This window comes from Pongo abelii, chromosome 5 (assembly GCF_028885655.2).
Source record: "Pongo abelii isolate AG06213 chromosome 5, NHGRI_mPonAbe1-v2.0_pri, whole genome shotgun sequence".
NCBI classification, from domain to species: domain Eukaryota; kingdom Metazoa; phylum Chordata; class Mammalia; order Primates; family Hominidae; genus Pongo; species Pongo abelii.
The window spans coordinates 167293824-167308651 of record NC_071990.2 but is presented as its reverse complement, the minus strand read 5'-3'; the positions used below and the strand labels follow the sequence as shown (position 1 = coordinate 167308651).

At 38.5% G+C, this 14828-nt stretch overlaps 1 protein-coding gene across 3 annotated transcripts in view; it reads left to right on the top strand.

The window, feature by feature from the left end:
* The window catches only part of PDE10A (phosphodiesterase 10A), a 335868-nt gene extending 329255 nt beyond the window's left edge, over positions 1-6613 (top strand). For all 3 annotated transcript variants that reach the window (XM_024248249.3, XM_063725083.1, XM_063725084.1), the window contains one exon: positions 791-6613. In XM_024248249.3, the coding sequence (XP_024104017.3) occupies positions 791-893 (103 nt within the window). In that variant the 3' untranslated portion in view covers positions 894-6613. The remainder of the gene's footprint in view (positions 1-790) is intronic.
* The last annotated feature ends 8215 nt before the right edge of the window (positions 6614-14828 follow it).

Sequence of the window (14828 nt, the reverse complement as noted above, 5' to 3'; positions counted from 1 at the left end):
GCCATGTGGAGTAAAATGGTTGTGCAGTGGTTTGGCTAAGAGTTCTGCCGGGGTAGCCATGTAGAGTAAGATGGTTGTGCAGTGGTTGTGATCACGCAGTTAGAGAAGATTACGATGCCTGTGACACTTGAACTACAGACACTGAGAGAGAAAGATTAGAGGACTCGAGAAATGAGACTGCCTCGGGTGAGGACTTACCAGAGCACAAACACGGTTTTACTTTAACAAGAAAATTTCAGAAGTTTGTGCCAGGTGTAACTTAGGATGACTTTGTACATATGACACACTGTTCAGGATAAGAACAAGTGTAAGATGATGAGGTCTAGGCTTATCTAAAGGATGATGAGGGATGATGATGAAGAGGGAGATGCACTGTCGACATTTCTCAGTAGGAAGGTCTGTGTTGTCACCAAGTGTTCCTACTGCTCTGGGACCTCCTCCTTTGCACGATCCCGCATATTCCTCAGTAGTAAACCCTAGGGCTCTTTCCCTGTTCAAGTTAATCCTTCTTTCTAAGAAAGGATGTATGCTGAGCCCTAGCATTTCTGCTGCTTTCGCGGTCCAGAGTGGATGGACCAAGGTGCCCCTGACCCTCTGGCGCCTCTGAATCTCTTTCCTGAACAGCCGTCACAGGAGCCTGCCTGGCCACGTCATGCTGGTAACCATGTTGGAGGGCCCCACACAATGCCGTTGTGCAGAGCTGTGCCACAGGACTATTTGGTTAGTTTTCAAGACAAAGTCCAGAAATCCTTTATTCAGCTTCCCCTGAAACTGCATCTTTTATCCCTAGGGATAATCTCAGTCAGTGGGAGAAGGTGATTCGAGGGGAGGAGACTGCAACCTGGATTTCATCCCCATCCGTGGCTCAGAAGGCAGCTGCATCTGAAGATTGAGCACTGGTCACCCCGACACACTGTCCCACCTACAGATCCTCATCTTGCTTCTTTGACATTTTTTTCCTTTTTTTGGGGGGGGGGCGGGGGGAACCTACACCTGGTAATTGGGGTGCAAACCTCATCAAGAAGGTAACATAAAGTAAATAAGTCAAGCAGAGGACTTCCTGCCAATCTCTTCTGTGAGGCATCATAGACACTGAGCAACCAGGACCACCCCCATGTTCAGAAATCAGCTGGCGAAGTGACTCCATTTGACTTGCAAACCAGCCTTTTCTAATAGGCTAATATTGCTGAGGCCTTAAAGGAAATGGACAAAAATTATTCAGAAGGGGTACTTTTCCATTGTATCTTTCTAATAAGGATTTAAAATGGTACTATTATGGTATTGTACTTGGGCTTTAACATCAATGTTGTTTTGATGTTGTTGGATATAAATAGGAATTTTTACACATTACTATTGTGAATGGTGAATGTTCATGTATGACCTACTTGTAATTAACTTGAATTGTAGTCCACAGCCTCAGGACAAATGTCATTGAGGTTACAGAGTAAGAAATGATGGCAAAATGTCAGACTCTTATTTCAGAGCTTCATGAATTTAGTTAGACTAAACATAATTCTTTAAGTTCAAACTAAAGGGCTGAGATCAATAAATTTAACACTAAAAGAAGTAGACTTCCTGTCCTTTTGAGAGGAGATGAGGTATACGTTACAATAATCTCAGAACTCCAAGTAGCAGTTCAAAAGATGTCAGTTTTTAAAATTGTTTTTGTTGTTGTCTTGGCAGTTTTACTGAACCCTTTGCATAAAGAACAAAATAAAAGCAAGGCATTGTAATTTTTTTAATGGACAAGTCTTATGGATATAAAGGGTACATTTTTCATAATGATTCCTTTATATTTTCACTTTGTGTCATTGCAGAATTTTAGACTCTCATTCACAATGAAAAGTTTATTTTAAACATTGTTTAATTAAAATACCATACATTTCTCTTTTAAACATCAAACCATAAAATGTGTATTTTGTAATTTTACTCTGATCTGCTGCAGTCATCTCTCATGTATCTCTTTCCACATGCTGCACTGTCATATTTCATGAGCTTTCTGTCCATAGCACAGAAACAGAGCAGAAAGTAGTACAATCATGTTGGACCTTCTTTCTGTTCTCTTTACTCTTCTCACGGATCAAATCACTCCATAGAAGCCTGTGGGTTTCGATGGTTTCTTCTATACAGCTTTTTGGTTGACCAGTATTACTATACAATGTAAGTGTTTTAAAAAATACAAAAGTAATACTCTGTACCCCTTCCTACAAAGATTATAAAGCAGTCACTTCTGGCACATATTAATAATTTAAAGATTTTTAGCACAGTGGCTCAGTAACCTCCAAACCTGAATTAGACAGCTCACTCAGGAAGTGACAGGCCAATCATAACAAATAACTTATTCACTTTTCATGTGGCAGGAAACTGGAATATCACTTTTAATAAAATAGAAAAATATGCTTCTACATATTTACTACCATAGGCATTTTGTTCATATGAGCCTGGTTTGTGCAAAATTAAATCAGAGGCTTCTACAACATGGTTTATTTATGTTGTAGCAGAGTTGGCTCTACATAAACATTGTTCTTATTTTAAAATTAACACTATGTGTTCAGTTTTCTTGTGGGCTTCTGAAAGTTGCCATCTTCCCTATGTGGAGCTCCATTTGCTATTTTCATTATACACTATGGGGTAAAATGTAATAGCAAAAGAGAGAGAAATACCACTGTGGCTAGATATATACACACACATATATATATGGATGGATGTAATATATGTAGAACACACACATAGATGTATATAGGATGCACACTCATGTATGTAAACATATACATATGTGTATATATAATACGTACACATACACACACACAAGAGACAGAAGGAAAGAGAGGAAGAGAGAAGCAAACATGTAGGAAAAAATATAAATCAGCCCCATTCTCCCATTCTTTAAGAACGATGATTTTTCTTGATGGAAAATGCATATCACTTGACAGTTGACAAGAAAGCGTCATTTTTGTATTAGTGTATTCATATAATTGAATATGAACAAGATACATATTTTTCTGCATACAAATTTATGAAGCTGGAGTCTAACAAATACAGCTTTAGTCACAAAAGTTAGTTTAGTTATCTAATTTCACTTGGAGACGGAATTTCAGGAAGGGATATATTATTGAAGATTATTGTTTAATTACAAGAATTTTAAAAGAATGTATGAATTCTGTTTTTTAATATAGAAAATAATTATGGAGGTAGGAATCTCATGGCTACATTTACATTTTTAGGTTATTACAGAAAATCTCTTAATTTATTATAGTCAAGTGTATTATGTAATCTCTATTTAGAACAGTTTCCCAAAGGAATGTGATTGGATTTACTGGTTGGTTAATTTCTTGTGAAATATTGTCATAATAGAAGCACAGCTTGAACAAAAGACTGTATTCTGATATAAACTGTCAATATTGCTTTTACCATGTGTAAGATTTACTTGGCAATCACAGATTTACCTAAAATAAAAGGACCCGGGATGCAGTGATATTTAGTTAATGATTTGTTTTGGAAAACATGCAGTTAGGAGTATTTTTGTATTTTGTCAGATGTTTAGGAGACAGACTTTTGGGTTATGTTTCTTGTCTTTTTCCCAGATCTTTTCTTAAAAGAACAGTGTGACACCAGAAGCCAAGAGATGGTTTTTACTAACAACAGCTTTGATGAGTTCCTATTAAGGTCGTATTGGTATTGTGCCAAATTTTCCACCCAGTATAAATTTAGTAACCCGCCATGAGCATATGTAGGATATTCAATTTGCAGACACTTATATTGGTTATGTTGGTTTATAATAGACAAGTTTTATGGTCATATGCAATTATTCCATTATCTTTTTGGACACAGTGAATATGTTTTTTAGCTAAAAATGTCCTTGGAAACATAAATGCCTGCCAATAACATGAAATATTGAATTCGGGCAATGTGAATTAATAAATCAGAAAAGGGTCAAAGGAAATACAATGGATGTGGTAACTAATTCTAAAAAATAGCCCTATTAATAGGGCAGAGACTCTGGTCCATTTCCCGGCTGTACTTCTCTCTAAGAGGTGTATGAAAAACCCATCTTGCAAAAGAGACCAAAATATTAGACACAATCCTTCCCATTCCTGACTCTTCAATGGAAAAGGAAGGTACAGATGTTTACAGTGGTGCCCCAGGTGACTCGTTCTCACCACAGCAAAAGCAACTAATTGGAAACTAGATGTGTTCAATACTAGATTTCTTCTTTTTTGGCATGCTTTTTAGATTTTTTTTCATTTTGTATAATCTCAGTTAATTTTTCTTTATTGGTATATTTGTGTATATGAGACATGTTTGTACAGGATATAAATAGATGCATAAATCCTTAGATACCTGGGTTTTTTAATAGGTTTAGGTTTGGGTGTTGTGTTTCTGGTCTTTTAACTCAAGGTTTGAGCTTTAATAGGACTAAATTATTCACCTGCCTTGGCCTGTGCCTTTATTTTAAATACTGCAATTTTACTTCTTCATTCATGTATTTATTATTTTGCTTTTCTTGCTTAAGTATAATTGAAAATATTTACAGGAACGCACAATTCATTTTATCAAGTTGAATGAATAGGACCATTCTCTCCTCATCAGATTTCTGTCCTTTATTTGACTTCATTGACATATACCCTGGTGACTATAACCAGTGAACTGTTCAGAGTCAGTCTTTTCGGCAAGAACTTCAGAGAACCGTGACATTGGTTATGATGTGATTTTTGGGGGTTTCAGGTACCTAAGCATGATTTTTAAAATCACTTCTCTCTTTACATATTTCAAACATATGTTTGCTTTCTACACTTTGCAGATTTTATTTAGGATTTAATTCTTTAAAGACTATATTCATTTAGTCACTATAGAGGATCTCTTCTATTGCAAGTATTGATCTGATTTTTAAATTATGTAAAATGTAAATCAGCCAAGTATGTCATCCGTTATAGTTTCCCCATGCTTTCAGCGCATGGCCATGAGATTTTTACATGTACATAAGTATTTAGCCAATACACATTTTGCTGACTTCTTTAACCATTTATGTTGTTTAAATTAGTAATATCCAATGCAGTGCACACTTTTTTGTCTTTTTTCCAACGGAATATTTTGGTTGTCTGTAGCATTGGATGCATTTTATATGATAAAAATAGCAAGAAAAAATTAAAAAGTGTCAACAGTGTGCTGGTTCTAAATTAAGAAGCTAGAACAAAGAGAAAGACATTAGTGTTACCCAAGAAACACATTTAACATCCGAAGAAGCAATGCTGTCCTCACTTGATGTTTCTCTTCTCAACCCAGCAGTGGAGAGCAGGGCTTGCAAAGCTGTACAGAGCCTACCTGCTCTTTCTTGCAAGTGTGAGAAAACTAATCAATGGCACACAGGGCCAGGTGTGGCCCTGTGAGGCAAAGGATAATGTCACCTCAGGACCAAGGCAGAAACTTACAGCTGAATCCAGGGCTTACTAAGTAGGGAAGTCAGTTTACACATTTCGGTTTTCCTCTGATGTTTTTGAGGTACTGTGTATTTGCAGAAGTTTAAGCAGAAGGGTTTTGTTTCTACTGTAAGTTAAGTTCTAAAAGTGTATTATCTAATACTCTAGCCCAACTGAAATATTATATCATGGGTGTTACAGCCTTTGTCTTTTTCTTTAGTCACCTTAATACCCAGTCCTATGCTGTATCTCCAATAGCCTATATAAATGACATGTAGGAATATTATTTTCCGTATGATCTGTTGTATGGTGTATATGCTATGTGTTCATTTCGTGTGCAAGTTGAGAGTGTAATAGATTTACCCAGAGAAGGTGTTTCTGTACAATGCCCTTATCTATTTGAAATTACATGCTTGCCCAACACACTGAAATAGTTACCAAAATTTGTACAAATGCAGCATCTTCATTCTTTCTGAAAAGACAAGATGGCTTTCTTTACATGAACAAATGAACAAAAGAGATCCTACATCCATACGTAGCTAAGGCATCTAAGAGTTTGCTGTTGATAATCTTGCAGACCAAAAACTACTGGAGAGTAACACAGGTTATATGCCATCAAAAATACAATGCTCATAAAGAACTGACTTGTAGAGTCAATGAACCTGTGTCCAGAATTTTAATAGGCTCTCTATTGGAAGGAGAAAGAATTTCAAGTTAACAGTATCTAACTTTATCATAGTTGATGTTAGTAAATTTTAAAAAATGATTTTATATGTATGACAAAAATCTTTGTAAAATGCGCAAGTGCAATAATTTAAAGAGGTCTTAACTTTGCATTTATAAATTATAAATATTGTACATGTGTGTAATTTTTTCATGTATTCATTTGCAGTCTTTGTATTTAAAAACATTTACTGTTATGTTTGTATAATAGAACAGTAATCATTTATTATAATCTAGGCAAGTTGTAAATAAATTCATAATTCAAACAGCCAGTATATATGCATATATGAGTGTTATATTGCAAAATCTTTGTTTTACTTACATGGTTAAAGCAGCAAGAATTCTTTTGTTGATATGTAATTATACACATAAAGTATATATATGTATGATACATGAAATATATTTAGAAATGTTCATAATTTTAATGGATATCCTTTGGTGTGAATAATTGAATACAGAGTTTTTAAAATATCTTTCATGTATATCACTTGCTCTCATTTGTGGGGAAGATAATAGACATTTCACAAAAGGTCATTTGAAAACACTCCAGGCCTTGTTTGCCTAGAGAACACCAAGTTTACATTGAATTAACATGTTGTGTTTGCTTCACCCATTTTCTAGCAGACAGCACAAGACAACATAAAGTGTTAAAATGTTATGATTTACTAACTCTAAGTCCATTCTGTAATTTTAAAGATTCAGATACTGTGTAGGGAGCCCGTGGTGCTGCAGTGATGGCTTCAGGTTACTGAGCCAGCATCCCTGAGTGCCAACCCGCAGGCTCCCCCGGGAGCTTCCCTGGCCCTCAGAGTCTTTGCGGCAACAACGCAAATGCACACTCACTAAAAGCACACCCTCCTGAAAAGAGAAGTGCTGGGCAAAACAGTGGTGCATGTGTGTCTATGTGTACGTGTTGGGATTCTTTCTGCTGTAGGAAAGAACACATTCAGGGCTAAAACCTCACATACTGTGTACGGTGATAAGTATACTCATGGTCTTATCTTTAAAACTCTGGGTAAAGAAATTATGTTTTTATTTTGACTATCTCTGCTTACCATCACATGAGTAGGCAAATGATAAATATGTAAGACCAAAAAGTTAAATTTTATCCCCTGATCCTCTCTAACCTTAAGCATATTACAGCTAAATGTGAGAGGCTTAAACATATGAGTGTCCACAGCCTTGTGAATTAGAAGGAAAAGGAATTCTTCTCCAATACCAAACTCTTACTATTGGAATGCCCTCCGGATGCATAGCACTATACATATGGTAGACAGGATTTTTGTTAAATATTCATTTCCTGTGAAACAAAATGCTGTGCTAAAAATAAATTTCATGAGCTAATATATCCATAAAGTTATTTAGTAATTCAAGTTGCAGATTGGCACTCTGTAAAGCTGATCTGAATTTGAATCCTCATCTTAACTGTGCATACCTTTGATTTTTCCATCAACTGTAATGCAACAGTGTTGAGGAGAGTAAAATTTCTCCATCACATGTATTTCCTAATGTAAGAAGAATCCTCAAAAGCAACACTTACCAAACAAACATTTATTCAACAAGCATTTATTAGGCACTTAGTGTGTGGAAGGAAAGAATGGAAGGAGAAAAGATTAGAAGCAGAGGACAGGATTTCATGTTTCTGTAGGGTTGGCCCTCACACCTTCATCTTGCCAAAGACAAAGTCACTTAGCTATGGATTCCTGTGCACTTGTGCCTTTCCGTAAGTACTACTTTCATGATCGTAGTTACTGCAGTGTGGAAGAGAAAGCACACATTTAAAGACCTGAAGATCTCAGATATTTAATTACAATTTTTAATTTCAAAAACCCGCAATTGATTCCATTCTTATAAGAGGAAACTAAGCTTGATGAGAAAGAAACCAAACAGAAGCATGCCCCTGCATGTCTACAGCTTTTTCCTCTCCTACACCCTTCGCCCACTATCAGAAATAAAAAGACGCCTCCCACGGCAGATCTAGACATTTCCTCGACAGTGAAGAGCAAAGATAGTGACTAGAAAATAAAATCAGGAATTTATTTGAAATATCAACTTCCAAATTCTTAGCTGGTAGTTGTATATATTCAGATAACGTCTAGCTTTTTTGATGTCTATGACACTAATTAGAACTCCTGCTCAAAAGGATGACCTTACAGCATGGTAAGTAGTCATTAAAAAGAAAACAGATTCAAACATTTTAACATACAGAATGACTAAGGTACACAAACATACTCATATACATTAAGAAAATGTTTACCTGCTTTACTTTGCATTATCAAAAAAAGCAAAGTATCAGACCACCCTGTTACCTAAGTCTCCTGCATAACTGGATTATGCCTGTGAAATCAGGAATGTTAGGGATTGGACTCAGAGGTCATGGGTACAATCTCCCATCAGCCAATGCAAAATCCCTTACTTGCCATTTCTGATAGATGCCCCTTCAACAAACCACTCCTGCGTTGGAAAACATTCTACCGTGAGGCAAACCAGGCCAGTGGTTGACAATTGTAGTTGCCAGGAAGTTCTATCCAAAGTTGAGCTGAAACCTGTTGCTTTATGATTTTTATTCCAACATGCTAGTTCTGAGCTTGCAGCCACACAGAGAAGTCCACTTCTTTTGCACCTGACAATCTTCCAGTTAATTGAAGAAGGCTATCATGCCTCCTCATGCTGAACCTCATCTTTTTAAATTGCTTTAAAATATAATTTGGCTAAGGCACCTGCAGTATTCTTGACATTCTCCTCTGAGAAAAGTGCCAGCAGCCTGCTACGGGGCCCTTCCTTACTACAGAATAACACGTTGCTGAAGTGCCTCAGCTGGCACTCAGGTGACCTCCTACCTCCCGTGGCCTGTGGCTCAGTCCTGGGGAAGTCACACCATTCCTTGAGCATCCCATGTCCTTTAGAGAATGTCACATACAATTCTCTCTACTGGAGTGACTTCACTCTGATTTCTGTTTGGTCAATTCATTCTTGAAAACATAAATTTGAGAATCTCCTCTACTCGAGAGCCTGTTTCTGCTGGTCAGTGATGTGCCCCCTGAATGTGCTCCCTTGACCCCCCTGCATGATGAAATGGGGCTGTGATGTGCACCCCGCCCAGGCGGAAATAATAGAGGTTAACATCTATTGAGCACTTACTATTTGCAGGCACTCTTGAGTCCTACTCATCCGAACTCAATCTCACAACAATTCTATGACTTAACGTGTAATAGGGCCCCTCTTTTAAAAATCAGAAAAATGAAACGCAGAGCGGTTCAGTAGCTGGTAAATGAGGGTGTAGGGGTATGGACCTGAGCCCACCAAGGCTCTGAGACTCCATCTGTAAGCTCTATGATGTCCTGAAATGCTCCTTGCTTCAGTGCCTATTTGTAAAGGCTGCATCTTGACTAAAGTAAGGCACATAAAACATTCAAGTTATCCCTCAGGATCCTCGTCCCAAAGCATCGCGTTCCAATGAGCAATGCTCCTCTTCACTCCTTGCCTGGATGAGTGCAAGAGTAGGAAGTCTAAGAGAAAGAAACAAATAGCATTCCACTTTTCCTTCTCAAAATATAATTTGGAAATTCACAGTAGATGAAGTATTGGGAGAAGTTTTCGTATTTACAAGCTAACAATCTGGCTTAATCAAGATGTTTTCAGGAGCCCCCAGGACTGAGGGTTGCCTGAACTGAGGAAGGAAGGAATGTGAGAAAGAAGGCAATTCACAACAGGCTGTCTCCAAAAAGAGGCCCAGCCCTGCTCTCACCCAAGGTGGGAACCGTGGGGTTAGAAAGGCAGGAGAGAAAACCCCCAGAGCAGGTGCACAGACTAACCCAGAGGGTCCTTGTGCCTGCTTTTGTCCTAAAGCTCAGAGCCTGTGGTACATCCCAAACATCATGAATAGTCCAACATGGCAGGGGACAGAAATGACCAAGAGCAGAGGTGACCAGGTGCACCAAGTCTGACAGTCAGCTCTGTGCAGGCAGTGGCCCCAAAGGGAACCAACTCATGGTTATGACATGGGGTCCAGTTCTTCATGGCCCCAATGCCATGGGTTTCAGGTCAAACGGGGTCACGCTGCCTCAGTGAACACTGGCCCAGATAAGCATAGGCTGATGCAGAGTACATCAGTGAGGACAGATGGCAGAGGCCAGAGCCAGCGAGGGCCTTACAATGGCAGTCATGTGGGCAGCACAACAGAGCAAGGGTCCTTACTTACTCCAACCTCCAACCTCCCCGAACTCACACCCAAAACTCAGGTGGGAGAAGAATGTGGGAAAAGGCTTTTAAATGATTTAAAAACCTAAATGAATTCAAGAAGCAGTGAGTTTAGAGAATTTACCTGAACATGATGACTGAATTGTTTCTTACATTAGATAAATTAGGAATTCAAAGCAAATTAGAGAAATTAGGAATTCAAGGCAAATTAAATACAGTTCTAGAAAAATAGTTAATTTTTTTTTACACTTGCATTCGAGACCAGTGAATTCTATATTTGCTATATGGGTGTAGACAATTCTGCCTCTCCCATTCTTGGTTCTAGTAGCTTAGCGATTTATTTAACGTGAAGCTGGTGACAGGTGATTACGCAATGGGAATGACACAGAATTTACTGTGGAGTTAATATGTAAGTACATGCATTACAGTATTGAGTCACAACAAGGTGCTATTATTCATGTATAATCAGTGGCTAATTTTTCCTCAGGAAAGGAATTGCTAATTTTTTTGTAAGAGTTGCTTTTCCTTCAGAAGAAAAGTGCTACACTTATCCAATGATTCAACAGCCTATTAAATTTGCATTAGTCTGTTTTCACGTTGCTAATGAAGACATACCCAAGACTGAGTAATTTATACAGGAAAAGGTTTAATGGACTCACAGTTCCACATGCCTGAGGAGGCCTCACAATCATGGCAGACTGCAAGGAGGAGCAAGTCACGTCTTACATAGATGGCAGCAGGCAAAGAGAGAGCTTTTCCAGGGAACTCCTGTTTTTAAAACCATCAGATCTTGTGAGACTCATTCACTATCACAAGAACAGCACAGGAAAGATCTGCCCCCATAATTCAATAACCTCCCACCGGGTTCCTCCCACAACGTGTGGGAATTGTGGGAGTTACAATTCAAGATGAGATTTGGGTGGGGACACAGCCAAATCATATCAACCTTCATGGTCCATTTGGATCTAACCAGGTGTATTAGCTTTCTCTTACTCTCTCTCTATATATATTGTCTGTGATCTCTGGAGAGAGACAGAGTGAGATTTATTATAAAGAATTGGCTCACACAGTCACAAGGGCTGAGGAGTCTCATGATCTGCCATCTGTGAACTGGAGCCCCAGGAAAGCTGCTGGGAGAAGTTCTAATCTGAGTCCAAAGGCCCAAGAGTCAGAGAGCCAATGTTGTGATTTTCAGTCCAAGAGCCAGAAAAGAGTGATGTCTGAGCTGCAGCAGAGAGCAGATTGTCTGTCTCCTGCTCCTCCTTTTGTTCTATCAAGGCCTTTAACAGACTGGCTGGGGCCCAGCACATGGGATGGCAACCTGCATTACTTGTTCTACCTGTTAGGGTCTGAGTGTTTGTGATCCCTTTGAAAAAGATTCATTTGCTGAACTATTATCCCCAGTGCGATGGTATTTGGAGGAGAAGCATTAGGAAGGTAATTATGTCATGGGAATACAGCTCATAAGAGCAGGCCACAGAGTTAGTTCACTCTATTTCTGTCATGTGAGGATAGAGGGAGAGGTCAGATGTCTGCAATCCAGAAGTGGACCTTCCCTGGCACTAGACCATGATGGTGTCCTGACCTGTGGTTTCCAGCCAATGGAGCCATGAGAAATGTATTTCTGTAATTGATGAGCCACTTTGTTTGTGGTGTTTTTGTTACAGCAGTCTGAGCTGATAAAGACATTACTCATTCAAACATTAATCTCATCCAGAGGCACCCTCACAGGCACACCCAAAATAATATTTAACCAAATATCTGGGCACCTGTAGTCCAGTCAAGTTGATGTGTGAAATTCACCATCACAGCAGGGATGTCTCTATCTTCTGCCAGGATACTTACTGTTATTTGTAAAATAATTTTCAATTCACAAAGTCTTCCTTGGACACATGGTCTTTAACAATGATGTCTGTTTTGTCTTTGTTTTTTTTTTTTTTTTGGCTTCTTTTGCATTTTTTTTTTTTTTGGCTTCTTTTGCATTCCTCCAATGTGTTTAGCAGAAGCCCAGCTGCCCAATTTCCTTGCTTCATAGGAGGTGGCATTGTGTGCTGCAGCTCTGCCTGTGTGCCAGTTGCCTTCTCTTTTCTCTGCCTATCATTTCCTCAGCTGTGGGGAATACGTAACAAGCCTCACTCTATCCCAGCCACTAGGCATCCAGCCATGCACAACAGGAATTTAAAACCCTGCTGTCAAAGAGTGTGTGTTCTTGAGTAGAAAGACAGATGATTAACCTGCAATAGTTATGTAAAGTGTCAGGCGATGGCAACAGCAATGAAAAAACGTAGGGCAAGGGAAGGGACAAAGGCTGATGGACAGTGATAAACACCTCTGATGGATGAGATGGCATTTTAGCAGAAAACTGGCCCAAGTGACCGTGGGGTCTGCAATTACTTCTTAGCTATGACAACAATGCCACAAGCAACAAGAGAATAAATAAGACAAACTTCATTAAAATTAAAATCCTTTGTGAATTAAAGGAACCCATCAAAAAATAAAAAGCCAGCTCATAGATGGGGAGGAAATATCTACAAATCCTTTATGTGATAAAGGACTCATATTCAAAATATATACAGAGCTCTCACAGACATATAACCTCATTAAAAAATTGACAAAGGGTTTGAATAGAACTTTCTCCAAAGAAGATACATAAATGGCCAGTAAACTCATGAAAAGGTGTTCAACATCATTAGTTATTGGAAAAATGCAAATCAAAACCACAGTGACATACCACTTCACACCCACTGGGATGGCTGAAATAAACAAGATAGACAATAAGAAATTTGGTGAGGATGTGAAGTAATTACAACCCTTATACATCGTGGGGTTGCAAAATGATGCAGTCACTTTGGAAAAGTTTTTAACCTTTCCCTAAAATGTTAAAAATCGAGTTTCCACATAACCCAGCTATTCTACTCCTGGGTACATACCCAAGATAAATAAAAACATATGTTCACACGTCCACACCAAAACCTCTGCAAGAATGTTCATACAGCATTACTCATGTAAAAAATGGAAAGAATCTAAGTGACCATCAGCTGAGTAAATGGACACTCAAAAGTGGCCTAGCCATACAATAGAACACAATTTATAAAAAACTGAATAATGGATACATGCCACGACATGGATGAATGTTCCGTGAAAGACGCCAGTCACAAAAGGCCACATTTATGTAAAATGTCCAGAATAGGCAAATTCATAGAGACACAAAAGTAGATGAATGGTTCCCAGGGCTGGGGCTGGGGGTGATTGTGCATGTGGAGGGGTTTTTTTTCTGGGGTGATGAGAATGTCCTAAAATTAGATAGTGGTGATGGCTACAAATCTCTGTGAATAGATCAGAAACCAAAAATTGTACACTTTTAAAAGGGTGAATTTTATGGTATGTTGAATACATTCTCAATAAAAGTATGAAGACGAAGAATGACTGTGATTGTTTATATTACATTAAAAAAAGAAAATCCATGTCTATAATAATGTTCAAAATAAAAAGAAGGAATACATTCATTAGGTGGTTTTAGAGGTGACTACTACACCAATTCCTTACTTCACAAGCAGTAATTATAGAATAAAATATTTCCCAATTCAGGAGATTACATACCAGATTGATGAGGGAAAGCTGTTTTTCAGAATGACATTATGACATCTCAACAATATGGAAGAAATGATAGTCATCAATATGGAAAAAATGGACATTTACAAACTCCCTTGACTTAAGGATTCAGGCAAGGAGCATGAATGGAGGTGGCAGGTGCTCAGGGAACTGGGGAGTTTCATGAGTCATGTGTCACCCTGCAGCCTCCCTGCTAATTGCAAAGGGGAAAGCTTATGGTTCCTGTAACAGGATGTGGTGGCCGCCTACCCCCTCAGGAGTGAGCTGATCTAATTTTGCATCACGGATAGTGTTACCAGTGCAGGGTGTCCAGGTTCTTGCCTTCTTGAACAAAGAATTGATCAGAACACACAAATAAAGCAAGGAAAGAATAGACAACAAAAGCAGAGATTTATTGAAAATGATAGAACATTTCACAGGGTGGGAGTGGGCCTGAGCACAGGGGCTCAGGAGCCCCATTACAGAATTGTTTTGGGATTAAATACTTTCTAGAGGTTTCCACTGGTTTCCTGGTGTACACCTTATATAAATGAAGAGGATGAATTACAGTTACAAAGCCATTTATGTGGTGTACACCCTATGGAAAGGATATTTCCTGTCACACTTAACGAGGGTGAACTGGCCTTATGTTCACTGCCTCCAGACCCCATTCTCCTGCCTCAACAGTGGGAATCACAGATAATCACCTGTGAAGTGTTAGCGAACTAGCCAACCTGATTATAACCAATTGAACCTCAGACCAAACTTCCATTTTATTGATTTAGAATCAACCAATATAATTTCAACCACAGCACAGAATGAAATAATCAGACAAATCCCAAAAGTAGACAGGGTATAAGACAACCAGCCTGGTCTTTTAAAAATGTCAATATAATT